The sequence below is a fragment of the Scyliorhinus torazame genome, chromosome 4 (genome assembly GCF_047496885.1).
Source record: "Scyliorhinus torazame isolate Kashiwa2021f chromosome 4, sScyTor2.1, whole genome shotgun sequence".
Classification (NCBI taxonomy): domain Eukaryota; kingdom Metazoa; phylum Chordata; class Chondrichthyes; order Carcharhiniformes; family Scyliorhinidae; genus Scyliorhinus; species Scyliorhinus torazame.
This window is the reverse complement of record NC_092710.1, coordinates 101,742,480-101,766,417: the sequence shown is the minus strand read 5'-3', so window position 1 is coordinate 101,766,417 and position 23,938 is coordinate 101,742,480. Positions and strand designations below refer to the sequence as shown.

At 43.1% G+C, this 23,938-nt stretch overlaps 1 protein-coding gene across 5 annotated transcripts in view; it reads right to left on the bottom strand.

Annotated features, from left to right (window-relative positions):
* smap1 (small ArfGAP 1) overlaps positions 1–23,938 on the bottom strand; it is a 357,663-nt gene that overhangs the window by 281,446 nt on the left and 52,279 nt on the right. For all 5 annotated transcript variants that reach the window (XM_072498384.1, XM_072498386.1, XM_072498387.1 and 2 more), the window contains exons 2-3: positions 18,793–18,926; positions 11,677–11,762 (exon numbers count right to left, since the gene is read on the bottom strand). In XM_072498384.1, coding sequence (XP_072354485.1) covers positions 11,677–11,762; positions 18,793–18,926 — 220 coding nt within the window. The remainder of the gene's footprint in view (positions 1–11,676; positions 11,763–18,792; positions 18,927–23,938) is intronic.

Here is a 23,938-nt window from a genome sequence, read left to right as displayed (position 1 = left end):
TTCTTTTGAAATTACACCTCAATGTCTGTTGAGGGGAAAAAAATAATTTTATGTTTGCTTCAACAGACCTATTTAGTGTTTGCAGTTATACTGCTAACCAAATGGTTTTCTCAGCGTCCTGATTAGTTCATTTATCTTAAATGGCGATCACAATAACCGGTACTCATTAAACATCTTCAATGTAATTATTATAAGATGCTTCACAGGAGCAACGTAAAGCAAAACATTAACACCAAGCCACAAAGAGACATTAGGGAAGATGACCAAAAGCTTAGTCAAAGAGGTAGGTTTGAGGAATGTCTTAGGGGAAAGGCCCTGACAGCTGAAGACACGACCACCAATGGGGAAGCAACTAAAATCAGGGCTGTGCAAGAGGAAAGAATTGGCGGAAAACAGATTGGAGAACTGTGGTACTGGAGGAGATTACAGAGGTAGGGAAGCGTGTGACCATGAAATAATATGGAAATACGGATGAGAAATGTATTCGAGTTCTGATGAAGGCGGCACAGTGGTTAGCACTGCTGCCTCGCAGCTCCAGGGACCCGGGTTCAATTCCAGCCTCAGGTGATTGTGTGGAGTTTTCACTTTCTCTCCGTGTCTGCGTGTGTTTCCTCCGGGTGCTCCGGTTTCCTCCCACAGTCTAAAAATGGGCAGCTTAGGTGGATTGGCCACGCTAAATTGCCCCTTAGTGTCCAAAAGGTTGGGTCGGGTTGTGGGGATGGGGTGAAGGTGTAGGTTTAAGTAGGGTGCTCTTTCCAGGGGCCGGTGCAGACTTGATGGGCCGAATGACCTCCTTCACTGTAAATTCTATGATTCTAAGTGTCATATTAGACTCGCAACATTAACTGTTTTTCTCTCTCCACAAACACTGCCTGGCCTGCTGAGTTTTTGCAGCACGTTCTGTATTTGAGAATTTTAAAAATCATACACTGACTCCATGTTCAACAATGGTAAGTCAGTGAGCACAGGGGTGATTGGTGAATGGGATTTTGTGCAAGTTAAAACACAGGCAACAGAATTTGGATGGCCTCAACTTTACAGAGGATAGAACATGATACAAGAGGTTGGTCAGAAATGAACTGGAATAGTCAAGTCTAGATGCAGCAAAGAGGTAGATGAATTTTTAACAGAAGATGACATGGTAGGGACAGAGTCAGACAATGTTAAGGAGATGGAAATAGGCAGTTTCAGTGGTGGAACTGGTGTGGTCAAAAGCTCATCTTGGGGTGAAATGCGACACAAAGGTCACAAACAGGCTGGTTCAGCCTCAGACAATTGCATGGGAGATGGAATTGGTGGCTACAGAATACAGTTTGTAGCAGAAAGCAAAGGCAATGTTCCCAATATTTAGTTGTGTTCCCAATATTTAGTTGGAGGGAACAGTGTAGTCATGATGCTGATCAGGAACCATTTAACAAGCAAAAACAGAATTGTGGCCATCTTAATTTATTCAATTATTTGTGACTTTTATATTACCACACATTAAAGTGGTCTATGTTTTGTATTTCTACAAGTGTAGCATGTGCTCACCATCTTCAAGTACCATGGACTTTGGTCCAAATAAGTCAGATAAATGAGAAAGTTGGGCCTACATTTATAAATTCCAGTCAGTCAAAACAACCATCTCAGCTTTGTACTCGGTTTCCACTCTTCAACAGATATATCTAACAGGTCAAACAAGTGTTAGCAAATGATCCACATCCAAACATTAACATATTCTTCTCTCTACAGTTGCTGCTGACTTAAAGCGTGTGCCTCGCAATTTTTTATTATTTCTTTCAACACCTAAATCTTGCTTTCTAGATCTGGATCCATTCCACGATTTCCCTACACTCCCATAACAAGCAACGTTCAAAAACTCATTGCATTTAAATTTGATCCGTTTGCAATGTCAAACTAGAAGGAACAGTCCAGACTGAAGAAACAACGAAAAACTTACAAAATGAGCCAAATAATGCAAGTAGGCAGATCAGTGGACAATAAAACGTAAAATAAATAAATATCACAAATTTTAAAAGGTGACAACAGGTATATCATAAATCACGTTTTTCAAACGTGAACCTTGAGCGAACATGAATCCGCTTCAAAGCAATGGACTAACTGAAAGGCAGGAAGATCCCCACAGGATACACAGGAATGTTCTGCTAAATCTTGTATATGGGAGTTCTCCAGCTGAGTGGTGCTAATTGGGGTACTTGTGGAAACATATTCCAGTAGGCAGTCATTTGGTTTTGGGTGGGAGATGCAGGCCTGGCAAAAAGGAGTGCGGGGCATTGCTGGAAATGAACTTGGTGCAGGAGCATCTTCAGGGAAGAAATTTAAAAGGAACTGATTTTTCTTTGAAACACTTCAGTTTTAGTTGCAGGTGCTGACTCATCTGGTCGATCAGCTGCTGCAGAAATGGGAGTCACTGCTGGAAGCTGTGTTGGTGGCGGTGACCTGGGAGGCAAGAAAGTCCACAGCACCAGCTTCTACGTCAACCTCATGTGGTCATAGACTATGGCAGTGAGAATTTATCCAGAGAGAAAGCGGAAAAAATGGTCAGGCGATCTTTGGGGATCATTTTTGACGACTTTTGGTGATCCATTTTACACCCTCCTGCGACCCATCTGTGGGTCACAACCCCCACTTTGAAAAACACCATCATAAATAGTGCTATAAGGCTCATTTTAATTTCCTTTCATTGTACATGATCCATTTGTGGCACTGCCCAGCCCCTTTAAGATTGACATGTCTATGCACATCTCCAAAAGACTGTTGCTTATGTAAGGCGTGTTTGTCCAGTGTGGAACATGCCTGAATGTTAAAGGGCGGTACGTCTACGCACCTTAGAAGGAAAGTTGGTTGTAATAGCTGAAGATACAGTTGAAAGGTGGATATTTTAGTAGGCGGCATAATTTAATATTTCTGGTCGAAAAGCAGTAATTTACCCAATACATCAAATATCAGTAGACAAGTCACATGATGTCATATTCAAATAGTCCAGTCTTCTAACCAGCCAAGATTTTGATCAGACTCAAGGAAGACAGTGAAATTCTGCCAATGCTGTCAAACAGCCACGAGAAAAAGAGTGGAGAATTGAGCTCTTCAATCTTGAAATGTGGCAATGAAGGGACCAGGTGTATGTCCAGGGTGCTAAATTTGAACTGTCACATTAAATTAAACTTTTGTTGTAGGACAAGAAAGCACAAGTTCAAACTGAAATGAGAAGTTTAGTTCGAATATCACCAGAAAAGCCTTGCATAAAATGCAACTTAATTTGTACAGTGGAGTACAAAATATTTTGGTATCAAGTTAACTGTGACGGAGGACAGAAATGTCATCCAATTTCCTGACTGGATTGATGAGATACCTTAAATTTCTGACCCTAGTTTTGAATACCTCCACAAGTGATATCTTCTTTAAATCTATCCTCACAAACTCCTCAAAAGACCTATATCAGGCCACCTTTCAACCTTCTCGGAAAAAGGAGTGGGTCATTTAGTCCCTCAAGCCTGTTATGCCATTCAATAAGATCATGGCAGGACTGGGTCCGAATGGAGGAGGCCTTCTGCACTCGGGCGTCTCTGAGCACTGGCACCACTCTCGGCCGTCCCCACACAGACTCTAGGGGCCTGGTGGTAGTGGCCACACTCAAGACATGGAACCAGTTCAGACGCCATTTCAAGCTTGATGAGATGTCCATAGAGGCCCCCATCTGCAACAACCATAGGTTCACACTGGAGAGAATACATGCCACATTTGGGACGTGGAGGGAAGACAGGAAGGAATGTACGTGGACAACAGACTGGCGACTCTGGGGGAACCTCAGAGAGGCTCCAACTCCCGAAAGGGAACAAGCTCAGGTACCTGCAGCTGCACAGCTTTTTCCATAAGCAGACAAAATCGACGTTGTCGTCCCCGCCCCCGAGACCCGGATACATATTTCTGGGCACTGGTAGGCTAGACTCGTTAGAGGACAACAAATGTGGCAACATCTACGGACTCATAGAAAAGGTCAGGACCCCACTGGATGAGACCAGATGGAAATGGGAGGAGGGGCTAGGCATGGAGATATAGCGAGGACTCTGGATTGCTCAAAGTAGTGCACAGAGCGCATCTTACTAAAGCATTCATGAGTGGGTTCTTCCCCGAGGTGGAGGATAGGTGCGAACAGTGTCAGGGGCCCAGCCAACCACACCCAAATGTTCTGATCCTGCCCCAGACAGAGTTCAGGACTGCCTTTTTCAAAGCCTTGTCCAGGGTGTGGGGTCGAGATGGAGTTGTGCCCATCTGTGGCAGTCTTTGGGGTGTCAGAGCATCCAGAGCTCTGGGGAAGGGGGCGGGGGCTCTGGCCTTCGTCTCACTGATCGCCAGGTGGAGATTTCTGCCAGGCTGGAAATTGGCAGCACCACCCAGGGCCTCAGAGTGGTTCTCATACCTAGCAAGAGTTCCTGAAACTGGAAAAAATAAAATTCTCGCTGAGGGGGTCCGAGGAGAGATTTCACGACACATGAAAAAAGTTTGCAAACCTCTTTGCAGACCTGTTCGCAACCAGCAACTATCTTTGGGGGCGGTAGGGAGCAGATAGGAAGGGAGAGTTGGGGGGGGGGGTAGAAAGGGTGGGGCAGGGAGCACTTCCTGGATGAAAGGGAGCTCGCATATTGCAAAGAAGGAACGGGAGGGAAGACCATTCACAGGATGGGACACGGATCCCTCCCACACCTGCCAAACTGGGAAGGTGGACCATTCTAACCCCCTCGGGAACTCAGGGGGGAGGGAAAACAGGACGTTTTTTCCCCCCTACCCTCCCCCAGCAAAATAATTTGAATTATGAACGATGTGAAGAGTGCTGGCAGCAGTTGGAAATACCCGTGTAAAGTTGTGTATAATTCTTATTCCTAAACTTTAAAAATCCCAATAAGAACACTTCTAAAAAACTGTACGCTTACACACTAATGTAAATAATGTAGAGAAATTATAATACTGGGTCTGGCACAGATGCGGTGGCAACTTGTGATACTGTGTTGCTGTTATTAGTGTTTTGATTATCATTATTTCTATATTGTTCTGCAAAGTTGATATTAAGTGCAAAAATTCCACAATATTTTCAAAAAACTAAGATCATGGCATGTCTGTAACCCAACCATGCACCCTTAATAACTCTGGATAACAAAAATGTCAATCCAAGGGTTAAAATTAACTGATTTTGCATGAATTGTTATGTGTAGAAGAGAGTTCCAAACTTTCACAAGGAGCACCTATCATTCCCCTTCTCCTTTCCCAAGTACTGCCTCATTGCTCTTACATTAGTAACTGCTGATGGATAATCTGGCTTACTTCACGGCTACAGCTATTCACATTCGAAGGGTGATAGTTTTACCTGCATTGTCTATCTCAAAGTGTACTCTTACATCTTTTGATGAATCGTTTGCCACGTTCAAAGCTGAAAGGATCACATTGTATATCTTTGAACCAATTATGTGACCTTCCAAAGTTATGTTTATGGCAACTTATTTTTTCTGAAATCACCATTTAAAAAAAATTAATTGCTTAATTCTCATTTATTATCCATTAAGGGTAATAGGTGCAAAAGGTGTTTGGACCATTTTGATTTCCTGCGATGTGAACTGTTCCCTATGGCAACATTCTCCATGGCAACACCTCTACCAAAGTCCACTTGTCAACCAATCTGCACATTCTTCTCATGCAGTATAAACTATTGTCCCCTTTATTGTTGGTAATCTTGCGAGCTATCTTGATAAGTACAATTCTTTATCTTGAATTTTTTTTTTTTTTTTTTAAATGTTTTTAAGATAAAGATAGATAGTTTTTTGAAGAATAAAGGGATTAAGGGTTATGGTGTTCGGGCCGGAAAGTGGAGCTGAGTCCAAAAAAGATCAGCCATGATCTCATTGAATGGCGGAGCAGGCTCGAGGGGCCAGATGGCCAACTCCTGCTCCCAGTTCTTATGTTCTTATGTTCTAAGTACAAGATGAAAAGCTTAAACAGCATTTCTCTAGTTCTATACTACAAGTGACTAATGCATCTTGGATAATCTTGAACTAATCTTGGATAAACATATGGATGATAATGGTATAGTGTAGGTTAGATGGCTTTTTGTTTCGGTGCAACATCGTGGGCCGAAGGGCCTGTACTGCGCTGTATTGTTCTATGTTCTATGTTCTATCTTCTTTGCCTCCAAGGTCCCCAGTTATTGGTTGCCCAACCTTGTTGGAATAGACCTAGCTTGTACCTGAAGTGTCACCCATTGGTCCTTTACAGATTTTCTTGCAAGGCTTCAATTCCATTTTGCACTGGTTGGATTCCTTCTCATTGCATCATGATGAGCTGTCTTCCAATTTAGATGTTCTACCTGATAGTGTTCCTTCCTCTTCCAGATTGGTCTGAACCTTATGACACAATAATCACTCTTACCCAATGTTCCCCCACAGACACTTACTCCACTTGGCCCACCTCATTTCCCAGCACCAAATCCAGCATTGCCTCCTTGCTAATGTGTCGAGAACAGGATAGGGGCAGCATGGTAGCATTGTGGATAGCACAATTGCTTCACAGCTCCAGGGTCCCAGGTTCGATTCCGGCTTGGGCCACTGTCTGTGCGGAGTCTGCACATCCTCCCCGTGTGTGCGCGGGTTTCCTCTGGGTGCTCCGGTTTCCTCCCACAGTCCAAAGGTGTGCAGGTTAGGTGGATTGGCCATGATAAATTGCCCTAAGTGTCCCAAATTGCCCTTAGTGTTGGGTGGGGTTACTGGGTTATGGGGATAGGGGGGAGGTGTTGACCTTGGGTAGGATGCTCTTTCCAAGAGCCAGTGCAGACTCGATGGGCCGAATGGCCTCCTTCTGCACTGTAAATTCTATGAACATACTGGTCAAGGAGGTTCTCCTGAACACATTTCAGAAATTCCTCCCTCTCCTTGCCCTTTACTCCAATACTAAATATCTAAATAGTGATTGGGATAAAGTACCTCAATATTAAACCTATAATTTATCAATGTCCCAATGATATACATTGGGTAAGAAAGGAGAATCTGGGATCAATAGTTGAAACCAAAATGTTTATAAAGGTGATATTACAGAGGGGAAAGCGAAAGGGGGGGACTAGGCCTCCCGAACTTGCTTTACTATTATTGGGCGGTAAATGTTGAGAAGGTGAGAGAATGGTGTAAGCAGGGAAAGGCTATGTGGGTAAGGATGGAGGCAGGCTCTTGCAGGGGGTCGGGGTTGCAGGCGTTGGCAACGGCACCGCTTCCAATGGCGCCAGGAAAGTATTCGGGGAGTCAGGTGATTATGGCTGCAGTGAGGATTTGGAGACAGTTTAGGCTACACTTTAAATTGAGGGCTGGGGCAGAGGGGATGCCGATTAGGTGGAATTACATGGTCGGGCCAGGAAGGATGGATACGAGCTTTGAGATTTGCGAGTCTAGAAGAGTTGGGAGAGAAATATGGATTGGCTCAGAGAGAGTGGTTTAGGTAAATGCAGGTACCGGTGTTCTCTAGGAAAGTGTTCCCGACCTTCCTGGTAGCTCCTTCGTTGTTGGAAGAAATGTTGTCAGCGGGGTGACTAGAGAAGGGAATCGTCTTGATGATTAACGGGAGGATCCTGGAGGATGACGAGGTATCCATGGAGGGGATTAAGATGAAATGGGAAGAGGAACTGGGGATGGTGCTTGAAGAGGGATTGTGGTGTGAGGTGCGACAGAGGGTGAATACCTCAACTTCTTGGGCGAGGCTGGGGTTGATACAACTGAAGGTAGTGTATAGGGCACTGCTCACTAAATCAAGAATGAGCAGGCTGTTTGTGGGGTAGAGGATACTTGAGAGAGATGTGGGAGGGGCCCTTCAAATCACGTTCACATGTTTTGGTCCTGTCAGAAACTAGGAAATTTCTGGAAGTCGGTATTCAGGACAGTTTCAGGGGTCCTGCATGCAGATGTGAAACCGGGCCCCTAGAAGCCACTTTCAGGGTGTCGGACCAGCTCGAGCTGCAGGTGGGTGTGACGTTCGCCGTGTTGATCGCTCAAAGGCGGGTTGTTGGGGTGGAGGGCAGCCTCTCCACCCTGCGCCTCAGCATGGCGGGGGGGATTTACTGGAGTTTTTGATCCTAGAGAGGGTAAAGTACGATGCGGGGAATGAAGGAGGGGTTCTACAATTGCTGGTGTTTGTTTATTATGCATTTTCAGGAATTGGTTACCGGTGATTGTTGAGGGGGTGGGCAAAGAGATGGGGGGGTTGCTTGGGGATTGTATTATGAAAATGTTGAAAATTTGTTGAATAAAAATACTTTTTTTTAAAAAAAGAACCTGCCAAAAGAATTGGTGTTTTGTAATAGATAAATAATAACTGGTGCACAATTGTGACAAAGATATATAGGAGAATGAGATTAATGTTGGCAACTGTACAATCAAATCTCATTCTGGCCAAATGGAGAGATTAAAAAGGGCCACAGAGACCAGGGTGATTTTATAGGATGTGAACATTTGCATTAGAGATAAGCACAAAGGCTCTTGAAATATGCAAAGATTGGATTCAGTCCACAAGGTAAAATCAGACAGAAGTGAGTGAAATGAAAACACAGGAGGAAGCAGTCCCCAAATAAAGTAAACAGAGAATGGAAAAACTACTGACTGATTATAAAGAAGTTAAACATCAAGGAAATGATGGATTTTAGATTTATTTTAACATGTATAATAGACCACTATGTGAGCCAGATGTTTGCACTCATGACTCCTAAGGGAGGTATGAACTGAGATATGTGGTACTGACATAATTGAACAGCGATTCTAAAGACCGACAAGTGGCTTAATATGTGTTGTAAAGATGGGCAGGGAGTGGTTGCATTCCACACTGGCAGCTTGTCAACCAAAACAATGGATCAGATATTCCTCCAAGGAAACAGCCACGTACCGCCCACCCACCTACTGCCCACCCACCACCAAAACCATTACCTACCAGTTTGAAAATATGAAGTCACAATCAATAACACCATACAGTTGAAATTGCTACCAGTGAGTACAGGAACTTCCCAGTCAATTTTTCCCACCTTCCACAGATGACCTAAATGAGACTGGCAAATTGCCAACTGGCAAAAGACTGCTGCATATGAATTGACTTTTAAGTGCAGGCAATTTGCTTTGCAGCCAGCACTCACTTTTTTTCTCCCTTATGGCACTGCACTTAATTGTTGTGCATTTAACAATTCCACTATATCCTTTGTAGAATTCAGGTTCTCAATCTGTTGTCTTGAGCCAGTTTCTTTAATCAAAATTTGAATCATAAGCCTAAAAAATGAAGCTGCAATGCTGAACTGTTGCCAGTACTGTTATTGTTGGATTCAGTTAAATATATGTAGCACTGGAATTGAAGAATCCATTTCTTGATATAAAGGCATTGTTTTGAAAATAGGAAAAAAGTTCTATACTTAATGGATTAACTTTTCCAAAACCCAATTGTGGAGTGTAATAGAATTGGTAAAAAACAGAATAAATGCAATAAAGAAAATTAATTTTGGATCTTCTGGGAGTGCAGACAGTTGGAATTCTATTTCCAAGGATTACTTAATTTGCACAATCAGATTTAATCACAAAGTAATCATTGCTCCTTTTTAAAAAATCTTTTATAGCTAGTGGTCAAAATTCGATTTAGAAAATTTACACAAGCCAACAGAAAAGCAATAAATTCTTAATTCTGCAAAGGATATAATGAAATACTTACTCTGCTCATAAAAGTAAAACGTAATGTTATTGGAGACAGGGGTCGGGGGAGAAAAAAAAAGGACAGATCCATTATTGAAGAAATGCAACCTGCTAAACAAATTACATCCATTTAAAAGATAGTTAATAGGCATCTTCCAAATTATTCATTTGGACAACATGGATCCAGAAATTAGAACATGCGATTTGCACCAGCTGCTTCATAAACACATGAATTTAGTGCAACGTTTTACTACAGAATTTTTTTTTTTTTTAAAGCAGTGGATAATTCAAAGTTTAATTTGAGAAGTCCATTGTGACAAACCCAGGAACATTGGGAGAGCAAACAACAGCTTGTGCTAAAATGATTTCTGCTTCAGGTCACAATTTAATGGTGTTGCAAGGAAGATGCTCATTAAAGCTATCCATGTCCAGCAACAACTAAGTGCTAAGTGTTTTATGCTAAGGTTCCATTCTCGTTTCCACAAGTATAGGGTACAAACAAAAAAACGTCAAACACAAAGTAAAAATCAATATCCTTCTAATACATTTGCAGAATGCTGTTCTGCAATAAATTATTTTATTTTAGATTCACCATTGTACAGATTAGAGATGTGGAATATACTTGGCATTTGAACTGACAGAGAAACAACATTATACTGCACTACCACAGTTAAAAATCCCAAATGGATGTTTAAAGCAGAAATGAACTCAAACTGGAATAAATCAAACCATTAAATCTTTTGAGTAATAAACTCATATTTTAGGTAGCTGAACTAAAAGCTGTTTGTAAAACACAAGAGATTGGAGTTTTGGAAAATTACAATAGAATTTTAATTGTAAGAGGAGAATTGCCAGATTGTAAGAGGAGAAATTTCATTTTACGATTCATTGGTCAGTTATGGGTAAGCACAATTCTGCAGACATCTGGGATAGAGTTATCATCTCTGTTCTCAAGAATTGTGTGCATGAAGCAGATAGATAGATCTAGACTGAAAACGATTGAGAAAGCCTAGATTAGAGAAAAGTATATAAATTCCATGTTAAAAAAAGGTATAGAATTTTTCAAATACCTTTGGACAGCACGAGTACGAGGATTTATGGATGTATGTTATTAAAATACAAATTTAATTATTTCTGAATGATTTATAGATCCATCACCCTTGTTTCTGAATCTTCAGGTTGTGGGTGGCGTGGTATCTCAGTGGTTGCGTGGGTTTCCTCTGGGTGCTCCCGTTTCCTCCCACAAGTCCCGAAAGACGTGTTGTTAGGTGAATTGGACATTCTGAATTCTCCCTCAGTGTACCCGAACAGGCACCGGAATGTGGCGACTAGGGGATTTTCACAATAACTTCATTGCAGTGTTAATGTTAGCCTACTTATGACAATAAAGATTATTATTAAGTACCACCCTGGGGCTTTTCCAAAAAAATCAATGCTGCCACTCCAAGTGCAGCACTGAGGGAATACTGCACTGCTGGAGGTGCTACCTTTCGGTTAAGGCATTAAACCAACGCCACATCTGCCTGTTTGGGTGATGTAAAAGACCCCGTGGCACTATTCCAATGACGAGTTAGGGAGTTCTTCCTGGTGCCTTGCTAATATTTGTCCCTCAATCAACATCACATGGGAGGGGGGAAAAAACTATTATCCAGTCATTCTCATGTAGCTGTTTGTGGGAGGTCGCTGCACACAAATTGGCTGGCATGTTTCCTACAATAAAGCAGGGACTACACTTCGAAAGCACTCCATTGGCTATGAGGTGCTTTGAGACGTCCAGTGGATGCTAAAAGTGCAATAAAGCACTAGTCTTTCTGTTTTACATGAAATCCGAACTAAGATGAAAATATAATACCCTCCCAAAGGTTGCAGAACAGAAATATAAACACAGATTCAGATCTTTTACACAGAGACTAGCAGAAAGTGCTCCAATTCACTCATGAGCTGATACCCAGTTTTATTTATACAAAGACATCAAGGATACTGGTCAGTCTGAGGTCTCCGGAAATGTTCAGGAAGGTTTGCTTCATAGAGATGTCGAGCCTTGGTGTTGCCCATATCTTGCATGCACTGCAAAACAGGAGAAAATATCAGTCAAGGATTTATTCTTATTGCGGAGGGTAGTCAAGGATCACAGTGGACTTGAAATCCCACCCGTTTTAAAATTGATAGTAAGGATAGTGCTGGGACAATGATTCAGAATCAACAATGTGCTGCATGGGAGTTTCAGCCCCCTAGTCACAACAGGGATAAAATTGTTTTGAAATGTATTGACACTATTTGACAAGCTAGAGTTCTATTTTGCCACAATGGTCTTGAAAAGGCAAAATTAAAAAGCCATTTTCAGCAGCTGTGATGTTGTTGCTGGTTCTTGTAGATTGTCCAGGGTCTCAGTTTTTGGACAAAAAGAGTTCACAATAATTACATGAAGAATGATACACATGATCACATGACACACAATGGAAGGAATGAAGGCGTTTCAGTAACAGTAAAAAGCCATTGATATACCATAGAAGGTAATTCTTCATTGTGGATACTCAGCCAAAATAGCCCTTCTTTCTTACACAGCAGACCCAGAGTCAGACAGTCTGAAAGTTTATTGTCCCTGTGGCTTGGAGTGCACTTTGAAAATAGAGGAAATTCTGCAGAACAATGCCATTTAGGCATGTCCATTCAAGGGAGACCCCTGCCCATTATAATCCAATTTGGAACTTTCTAGACAGCTAGCTCGACTGTTGAATTTGGCAGCCATCTTATAGTTCATCCATTTTAAAAGGAAAAGTTTTTAAAAATGTAATGTCTTCCAAGTATGCACTGGCATGACTCAAGTGCAACAATTTGAAGATTTACCACCATTGTCCATCAGCTCTTAAATGTAGATACATAAACGGTTGGGGATAAACACACTTTCGTTGCTAGAGGGATGGAGTTCAAGACTAGTGAGGTTATGCTGCAATTGTATAGGGTGTTGGTGAGGCCGCATCTGGAGTATTGTGTTCAGTTTTGGTCTCCTTACCTGAGAAAGGACATATTGGTACTGGAGGGAGTGCAGAGGAGATTCACTAGGTTGATCCCAGAGTTGAGGGGATTAGATTATGACGAGAGGTTGAGTAGACTGGGACTGTACTCATTGGAGTTTAGAAGGATGCGGGGGGATCTTATTGAGACATATAAAATTATGAAGGGAATAGATGGGATAGATGCAGGCAGGTTGTTTCCACTGGTCGGGGAAAGCAGAACTAGGGGGCATAGCCTCAAAATAAGGGGAGGTAGATTTAGGACAGAGTGTAGGAGGAACTTCTTCACCCAAAGGGTTGTGAATCTCTGGAATTCCTTGCCCAGTGAAGCAGTTGAGACTCCTTCTTTAAACGTTTTTAAGAAAAAGATAGATGCCTTTCTAAAGAATAAAGGGATTCGGGGATATGGTGTACGGGCCGGAGAGTGGAGCTGAGTCCACAAAGATCAGCCATGATCTCATTAAATGGCGGAGCAGGCTTGAGGGGCCAGATGGCCTACTCCTGTTCCTAGTTCTTATGTTCTAAATACAAAGAATCACATATAATAGAGTTCAAGTGGAGTCTTCAAAGAACTATGAAATTGGCAGGAGATACTTTATAGAAGAGTGTTTCCCCTCAGCATCTACCTCCCAAGTCCCTTCAAAGGCACGATTGTACAGTGGTTAGCACAGTTGCTTCACAGCTCCAGAGCAGGGTAGCACAGTTGCTTCACAGCTCCAGAGTCCCAGGTTCAATTCCCGGCTTGGGTCACTATCTGTGCGGAGTCTGCACGTTCTCCCCGTGTCTGTGTGGGTTTCCTCTGGGTGCTCCAGTTTCCTCCCACAGTCCAAAGATGTGCAGGTTAGGTGGATTGGCCATCCCATGCTAAATTGCCCAAAAAGGTTAGGTGGGGTTACTGGGTTCCGGGGATAAAGTGGAGGCCTGGGCTGAAGTAGGGTGCTCTTTCCACGGGCCGGTGCCGACCCGATGGGCCGAATGGCCTCCTTCCACGCTGTAAATTTTATGATTCTAAGAAATGCAGAGCTCACCATGTATGAAACGGATTAAAATTTCAATCCCATTGTATGCTGTGACATAACAATTTGGGGTTCAATTGGGTGGAGCTCTCACTCAAACCACTGTTTGGCTGTGGCCTTAGGTAATGTAATTTTCTGTAGTCCATTTCAGCTTTGATTCAGAGTTTGCATTTCCTTAAATCCTTTATTGGGACTAATATTTTTCAGCAGCTTCCTTACGGTAAGAAGTGGAGTTGCTTTATATATTAATTCTGCAATTCTGAATGAACAAATATATCTGGAAAAAAATCTGTTTTATACTTATTACTATTTCAATACCCACTGTATGCTCCAAACTATTAAATTCCAATGTCTTTATGTTCCACAATTGTGGCTCTGATGCCTCCCATGGAGATAAATGCCAAAGCAAGCATCTCGAATTGCTGTTTTGCATACAAAACAGCATCTGCAGAAGATATGAAAGTCTTCAACTTCAAACATATACAGTAACCTTCACTCTGCTACAGTTTTAAAAAACAAAGAAAAAGGGAAAGTTCTGCATCAAAAACAATTTCAACGTGTTGTGAATTTATCTGTCCCAGGTAAGGTGCAATCAAAGATCGTCGGGCAAAATGGTAGCTGAACGATGGTCTGCCTTTAAAAAAGAGAGATGGTTCCCACAAGGATAAAAGAGAAGACAAACAAAGCCAGAGCTCCCTGGCAAAATGTGATGAAAAGATTATGCAGGAAAAAGGGAGTGTATGACAAATGCCAGGTTCATGATAGATATCAGGTTGGTGATACAAGCAAGAGCCAGGCTAAATATAAACGGTTCAGAGAGGACGTGAAACAGAAAGTCTGGCAAAGTATGAAAAGATACGCTTGGCTAATACAAAAGTGATTCCAAAGTAATCTAAAGGCATAAGTGGAAAATAGGTGGTAACAATTTTTAAATTTAAAAAAAATTAGTTTACAGGATGTGGGCGGCACTGGCTAGTCCAGCATTATTGTCCATCTCTAATTGCTCTCGAGAAGGTGGCGGTGAGCTGCCTTCTTGATCTGCTGCAGTCCATGTAGTGTAGGTACACCCACAGTTCTTTTAGTGAGGGAGCTCCAGGATTTTGACCCAGTGAAAGTGAAGGAACAGAGATGTGTTTTCAAGTCACAATGGTGAGCAACTTGGAGGAATTTCCAGGTGTTAGTGTTCCCATACATCTTCTGCCCTTCCAGATGGCAGAGGTTATGGGTTTGGAAGGTGTTGCCCAAGGAGCCTTGTTGAGTTCCTCTAGTAGATCTTGTAGTTGGTACACACTACTGCCACTGTTCGTTGGTGGTGGTGGGAGTCAATGTTTGTGGAAGAGATGCCAATCAAGCGGGCTGCTTGTATGATGTTGAGCTTCGGGTGTTGTTGGAGCTGCACTTACCCAGGCAAGGGTAGAATATTTTATCACGCTCCTAACTTGTGCTTTGTTGATAGTGGACAGGCTTTGGCGAGTCAGGTGAGTTACTCGCTGCAGGAATCCGGACCACTGACCTGCTCTTGTAGCTACAGTATTTATATGGCTAGTGCAGTCAACAACCCCCCCCCCCCCCCCACCCCCCCACCCACAACCCCCCCACCCCCACCCCCAACCCCAGGTTGATAGTGGGGGATTCAGCAATGCCAGTGCCATTGAATGTCAAGGAAAAATGGTCAGGTTCTCACTTGTTGGAGATGGTCATTGATTAGCAACTGTGTGTTCCGTGTGTTACTTGTCAACCCAAGCCTGGATATTATCCAGGTCTTGCTGCATTTGGACATGAATTGCTTCTGTATCTGTGACATCATGAATGATGAACATTGTGGAATCACCAGCCAATATTCCCAGTTCTGACCTTATAATGGAAGGAAAGTCATTGATGAAGCAGTTGAAGATGATTGGACACAACTGTAAGGTGGTGTGGTTTGTGAGGTTGGTATCAGGGACCAAAAAGGGTATCTATGCTTGGAGATAGTGGGATCTATTCATAGAGACAGAGGACACAGGTACGGTAAATGAGTACTTTGCATCCGTCTTCACCAAGTAAATAGATACTGCCAAAATCATTGAGAAAGACAAAGTAATTGAGATACGGGATGGGCTAAAAATTGATGAGATATTTTGAATTCTGGCTGTACTGAAAGTTTATCAGAACCAGATGGAATGCATCGGAGTATGCCAGTGATGCAACGGCATAAGTTGTGGAGTAACTGGTTAGAATCTTCCAATTCTCTGTAGATACAGGGGTGGTACCAGAGGACTGGAGATGAGAAAATGTTATACTCTTGAACAAAAAAGGCCACAAGGATAAGTCCAGCAACTATAGACCAGTCAGTTTGACCTCAGTTGGGGGAACACTTCCAGAAACTATAATCTGGGACTAAAATAATTGCTTGGAAAAACAGGCATTAATTAAAGAAAGCCAACATAGATTTGTTAAAAGGTAACCCTTGCTCACCTAACTTTGAGATTTTTTGAGTTGATGCATTTACACGGACTTCCAAAAGACTTTGAGAAAGTGCCACAGAAATGAACATAAAGTTGAAACCCATGACATAAAGGAGGTGTTGCAGCATATATTTTAACAATTTGCTGAACACCTGAAACAGCAGTGACAAGCGCTTGTTTTTTCAGACCGGAGGCAGGTTTTCAATGGGGCTCCCCAGGGGCCAATACGCTAACCATTGCTTTAGGCAGGTAAAAAAAGTGGGCATAAGCAGATTAAATTTAATGTAGGAAGAATGAGGAGAAAGGCAATACAAAATAAAGAACACAATTGTAAACAGCTGCAGGAGCAGAGCTACTGGAGGTGTATGTGCACAAATTGCTGCAGGTGGCTGGATAGGGCGAGTAGTTAAAAAGGGAAGTCGGATCCTGGGCTTTACAAATAGAGGCATGGTTCTGCCTCCACTGCATTTGTGCATTCAATTCTGGGCAATGCAATTTAGGAAGGATGCAAATGCTTTAGAGATGATGTAGAAAGGATTTGCAAGAATTCTCAGGATGAGTGACTTCAGTCACGATGATAGATTGGATAAATTGGGATTGTTCTCTTTACAGAAGAAAAGCAGAGTAGATACTTATAGAGGTGCTCACAGTCATCAACTGTCTAGACAGAGTAGATAGGTAGAAACTTTTGGTGGTTAAGAACCAGGGACTGGTTTACAACGATTGGCAATAGAAAGGTGGTTAGGATCTGGAATGCACTGTCCGAGAGTGCGATGGAGGGATTCAACCATGGCTTTCAAAAGGTAACTGGGTAGCACCTGAAAAGAAAATAATTGTTGGGCTACTGAGAAGAGCAGTGGGTGAAGTAGGATGGCTGCTTTTACAGGGAACCAGTATGGGCATTGTCTGGAGGGAATTGGGTAACTTTGTTGTTTTTTCCAACGACTGATGGTGTGGTAAATTAATCACAAAAAGGTAGTCAAAATCTTAAAGTTAATCTTTTTTTTAAATTTAAAAAGATCAAAGTTTAAAATACAATATGGACTCAAAAACAGGTGCAGCTAGTTAAACATTGAAATAACAGTAACAGAATAGAATTAGAATTAACAGTAGTTAAATACGAATGTACAGGGCAACACGGTGGCGCAGTGGTTAGCACTGCTGCCTCAGAGCACTGAAGTCCCAGGTTCGATCCCGGCTCTGGGTCACTGTCCGAGTGGAGTTTGCATATTTTCCTCGTGTATGCGTGGGTTATTTTGCTAGTTTCTTTTTCTACTTGGTCTTTTCTGTAGCTCTATTCCAATTAGGGCAATCAATTAATTTGCCTTCCTTTCTATGCTATCTATGTCCGAATGCTTAGAGTCGCCAGGTATCGAATGATACCACCACAAGTTTCAACCAGCTATCGATCAAAGAGCCAAACACCAGTTAGTTAGTTCAAGGGTACTTTATTTACACACAATTAGTCATGCAACATAAACACTACTAGTTAACTACACCTATCGACTATGACAACCTGTACTTAACTTCGGGCACCCAGCTTAGGTCAGAAAACAGTGGCCGCAGTTCAACTCTGGATATCTCAGGTTTGAAGGAGCAACTGCTGCTCAGCTGGGCTCATCCGTCTGGTAGCGGGCATTGAACTTAGACTCGCTTCTGGTGTTGCTACGATTGGCGATGACCGTGACCGGGGTACCAAGGACAAAAGAGAGCAAACATATGGCAAACTCTTCTACTTGTACTCAGGGGTTTTTCGTGCTCTTTTGGGCGGTCCTTCGATTTGGGCCTTACTAATTGGGTGATCCCTGATCACTCCGTTCGACTCCTTAACCAATAAGTGGGCGGGGATCTGGATGGCTGGGCGTGTCCCATGCGGTCACTGACCCCGTTGTTTGCGTTTCCCTTCAACAGGGAGTGGCGCCGAAATGTCTGGGACTGTCCCAGTTGCTTGAGTACCAGTCGTTTGTTTTCGTGAAGATGGGCCATCAAATGCTAATCGGCCTGATTAACATGCTAATGGGACGGAGTTTCGATACCGTCTGAACTTCGCTGACAAATATGCATTTCAGGCTCCGAGCCTGCCTGATTCTTGGCTTGTCCATTTTACCCACCAGTCTTTGCGGGTTCCTCTGCACCTAGTTAGAAGTGGCCATCCCAGATGGCTACAGTTTCGACCCACAACCCAAAGATGTGCAGGGTAGGTGGATTGGCCGTGCTAAATTGCCCCTTAATTGGGAAATATTAGTTGGGTACTCTAAATTTTTTTATTTTTTTTTAAAGAATTTAAAACATACGAATACACACAGGTAACAACTAATGATGTCACAGCACTTACTGATGACATCAGCATGGATTTAAATAAGATGCATAATAAAAACATTACCAGATGGAAATATATGCCTCTACATAGATGTCATCCTCCTGTGAGTATTATTCGGACGGCTTCTTTGACAGGAACCAATATTAATTTCCTGCAGGGTGGGTTAGAATTATGAAGCCAACACCAAAGGATTACAATGTTTCCAAAAAATGTTTCACCTAAGAGTGACATTTAAAACTCCATCAATGAAGTAGGATGTACAAGGCAACACACACTGAAGTTGATGATGTGGCTTATTACCTGTATTTGTTCTGGTGTCCATTGGTCCAGGTTAACCGACTTTACTCGGGATATATGAACGCCAAGATTTCGATGCATCCCTGCACACCGGATACAAATAAAAACACCAAGATTCCAGGAAGCCCATCTCGGACCTGTAGGGAAAAGCAGAGCAAGAATCAAGGTGAAATCCTCAAAATACTTCGCACAAACTGAAGAATTCCTTTCATGACTGTTTTTCTAATTAAGACACTCCCATCTAATTTTTTTTTAATGTAGAAGTTCAAATTCAGGCATATGAAAACAGATTCAAAAGTATACTTGGAGGAAAAGAAAAGCCATGATGGATGACAAAAATGAGGGGTTAGAAATCAGCCAGATGTGTTGAGGTGGCTTTCTCCTGTTCCATGGCAAATAAACGTACCTAGCAAGGAATAGACATTAAAATCAAGAGGCACTCAAGTCAGTGGAAAATATCAAATTTTACAAAAGGAACACTCAGGGAATCAGTAAAGCTTTTTCAGGTGCGCTCGAGGTTTGGATGCTGAAAAAACATTTTAGCTGCAATGGAAGAAACAATTTTCAAATGCTTGTTTATCTATCCAATGCGACAGACAAAAGTCAGTTCCAGATAATGCTGAAGATGCATTATTATTTTACAGTGAATTAAAAAGGTTTCAAATTGGTTGTAAAACCCTCAGCAGACACTAGCTGCTGTGAAAAATCACAGACTGCGATGGGAAATTTAAATGCCAAGAAATGCATTTGAGATAACCTGAGTTTTCATTCACTCCTTATTTCTAGACCCAAAATCTCCACCAACTCTTGTTGAATTCATAGAAATGTTATTCCAATTCTTCAATCCGGCCTCACACAAGTAATAAAATCATTAGCAAAAAGATATTATGGCTCAAATGATAAGTGTCCATATTGATTCAAATGCATATTTTAATACAAACGCAAAATACTGCAGATGCTGGAAAATTATTTTACTGCCAACCAAGTACACCGCTCAAAAGCCAGTGTCAAAGCCTATGGCGCACCGTATTCAGAGACCTGAATGATTGCCACATTTCTGAAATTGAGCAAAAACCTGGCCAAAAAGCTAGGATTTTAAGGGAGATTTTTTAAAAAGGAAAGAAAGGCATTCAGGAAGGAAATTCCAGAGCATGAGGCCGAAACTGCTGAGAGTGAGGCTGCCAGTGGTGAGGCAAAGTTGGGGTGGATGTTTTGGGACCAGAGGAGGTTGCAGAGTGAATGATGGGTAAAGCCCTGAAGGGGAAAATATCAAAGACATGAATATCTGGTCTGGGACACACATTGCCCGCGCTCGTAGAATGGCATAATATGGGAATGTCTTTGTTATTTATGCTAAGTAAACATATGGCAGTTTAAGTCGACTCCTAAAAGGCTCAAATTTTTCATGATAGCAACTGATACCACACTGAACCCAATCATAATTCATAAACAGGTACTTTTCAATGTGAGGAAACAAAATTATTCAATCTTCGGAGAAGGAAAAAAAATGACAAACATGGGGTAGACAGATAATAAATGTTTTCAAAACAAAGGATAAAATCATGGACTTAGAAAGATTGGAAAGGTAAATTATACTTTATATGCCAATGTCTTCAAGCCCCAGGACCACAAACTGCAGATTCGGTTTTACAGATGCCAAGAAAGCATATTAAGATCAAAGGGTGTATAGCTAAACGCTGTCAGAACTAGTCATTTTGAAATTGAATTTAACTTGGCCAAGATCACATTTTCAATATTGTTCAACTCTGATCATGCAGACTAAAAGAAGCCAACAAAGCCAATTTCTGAAGTGACAGATGAGAATCATAGAATCATAGAATTTACAGTGCAGAAGGAGGCCATTCGGCCCATCGAGTCTGCACCGGCTCTTGGAAAGAGCACCCTACCCAAGGTCAACACCTCCACCCTATCCCCATAAACCAATAACCCCACTCAACACTAAGGGCAATTTTGGACACTAAGGGCAATTTTTAGCATGGCCAATCCACCTAACCTGCACATCTTTGGACTGTGGGAGGAAACCGGAGCACCCGGAGGAAACCCACGCACACACGGGGAGGATGTGCAGACTCCGCACAGACAGTGACCCAAGCCGGAATCGAACCTGGGACCCTGGAGCTGTGAAGCAATTGTGCTATCCACCATGCTACCGTGCTGCCCACTTTTTTAAAACATGTCATCATAGAATTTACAGTGCAGAAGGAGGCCATTCGGCCCATCGAGTCTGCACCAGCTCTTGGAAAGAGCACCCTACCCAAGGTCAACACCTCCACCCTATCCCCATAACCCAATAACCCCACTCAACACTAAGGGCAATTTTGGACACTAAGGGCAATTTAGCATGGCCAATCCACCTAACCTGCACATCTTTGGACTGTGGGAGGAAACCGGAGCACCCGGAGGAAACCCACGCACACACGGGGAGGATGTGCAGACTCCGTACAGACAGTGACCCAAGCCGGAATCGAACCTGGGACCCTGGAGCTGTGAAGCAATTGTGCTAACCACCATGCTACCGTGCTGCCCACGGAGAAGGGATGGTCGACCCTAATCGCTTACTTTCCTTTGGTCAAAAGTTGTGGCGTCTTACTGAAGTCTCTGAAATGCAGCATTGGAAGAATTAAAACCCGGGTAAAACTTTCCTATTCTTTGGAAAGTTAGGAAAACAGGGGAAGCAGGACTGGGAAATGTAGACAGTTTCTCACAAGACAATTCTCCAATATAATGATAGAACCATGTATACTACTCCCAGTTAAACAAGACAGCTACCTATAGAGGACAAATGGTCCTGATCATTTGCCATTGGAGTCTCCTTGTTTGCCATTGGCGTCTATTACAAACTGCTACTTTAAACTGCATTGAGCAGGCCGCTAATTTGAGTAATTAAGCAGCTGTTTGCACCTTGTTGAAATGCAATGGCCTATAATATTTCAGGCACCCCCGTTGCCTTCAATCAAATCATTGTTTCACCAGACTGTCACTATCCTCCGCTTTGCTGGAGTTCTTCCTTCACCACCCATCGCTCACAGCCTTCTGGTTACCCAATCCTGCGCAGTTTGCTTCTACCCCCTTCCCAAATATCCAGACAGGATAGCCCTGGTAGAACTATCACTTAATAATAATAACCTTTTATTGTCACAGGTATGAAGTCACTGTGAATAGCCCCTAGTCGCCACATTCCGGCGCCTATTCGGGTAAGCTGGTACAGGAATTGAACCCGTGCTGCTGGCCTTGTTCCGCATCACAAACCAGCTGTCTAGCCCACTGAGCTAAACCAACCCTTCAGGCAGTTCTGGCACACACAACTGATTTCCTCCCACATCAAGACATTTCCCCTCCCCTGACTCATTCTTCCCACCTACATTCGCAACTCTTTAAAGGCCATCCTCCAGTTCAGGTATTTAGTGACTTTCAGTGTACTTTTTAACTATTGGTCCCCAGTCCCTCTCGAGTTCCAACAGTCACCAGGTCAGCCTGTGGGCCTTTTTTTTCTTTGCTGATTAAAGACAAATCCAGTCCTAGTTCTCCACCCCCCCCCCCCCCTCCCCCACGAAACATTGTGCCAATTCTTGTCTCCACTTCAAAAGGCATCTCTATGGGAACCTATGTCAGTCCTTGCTGAGCCTGCCATTCAGTGGGATATGTAGCATATTTTGTTCTGATCCTACTTGGTTCCCAACCTTCACCTCTTATCTCAGTCTTTCTGCTCCTGTTAGGGGCAGCACAGTAGCACAAGTGGATAGCACTGTGGCTTCACAGCGCCAGGGTCCCAGGTTCGAATCCCTGTTGGGTCACTGTCTGTGCAGTCTGCACGTTCTCCCGGTGTCTGCGTGGGCTTCCTCCGGGCGCTCCGGTTTCCGCCCACAGTCCAAAGACGTGCAGGTTAGGTGGATTGGCCATGATAAATTGCCCTTAGTGTCGAAAAAGGTTAGATGGGGTTATTGGGATGGGGTGAAGTGAGGGCTCAAGTGGGTCGGTGCAGACTCGATGGGCCGGATAGCCTCCTTCTGCACTGGATGTTCTATGGTAAACTAAGCTCCAATTTTAAATCAACGGTCTTCGAATTCCCCCCTCCAGGTCGGAACACCTCTCTATCAAAGAAGCCCAACATCTAGCCCAACATCAATCATAGGGAAAATACTGGAATCCATTAACGGTAGTTATCGCAGGTCATTTGGAAGAATCATAGAATCCTTACAGTACAGGGGGTCATTCGGCCCATCAAGTCTGCACCGACCCTTCGAATGAGCTATGGGGTTATCCCCATAACCCCACATCCTTGGACACCAAGGGGCAATTTAGCATGGCCAATCCACCTAACCAGCAATCTTTGGGCTGTGGGAGGATCTTTGGACTGTGGGAGGAAACCGGAGCACCCAGAGGAAACCCTCACGCAGACATGGGGAGAACATACAAACTCCACACAGACAGTGACCCAGGGCCAGAATTGAACCCTGGACTTGGCACCTTGAGGCAGCAGTGCTACCACTGAGCCACCGTGCCGCCCCAAAGTAGAGTCAACATGGTTTTATGAAAGGAAAACGTGATAAATTTAACAGAATTCTTGGAGATGGTAACAAGTAGGGCGGGGTCTAAAGGGGAACCAGCAAATGTAGCGTGTTTGAATTGCCAAAAGGCATTCAATTCCTTTAGTATCCAAGGGAAAAAAATCTGTTAATTCGAATTCCAACTTATAAACTGAACATGACAGTGAGAGGGTGCAATAAATGAAAGAGTATTTCAGAGGACCGGTACCATAAATTTGAAATTCAAACATGGTGTTCTGGGAAAGATTGGCACAATTTTGGAAGGCGATGTGTTCAGGGGCTCAAGTGGAAACGGAGATTAGAGATGGGGCAGTAAGAGATGGGGGAGGGGTTGTGGTGTGAGGTGCTTCGGAGGGTGAATGCCTCAACTTTGTGCACAATGTTGGGGCTAATACAGTTGAAGGTGGTGTATAAGGTGCACCTCACAAAGGCAAGGATGAGCCACATTTTTGAGGGGGGGGGGGGGGGGAAGAGGACTGTTGGGGGGAGGGGGCCACAAATGACATTCATATGTTTTGGTCCTGCCCAAAACTGATGGGGTATTGGAAGGAGGTCTTTAGGGTAATCTCAAGGGTGGTGCA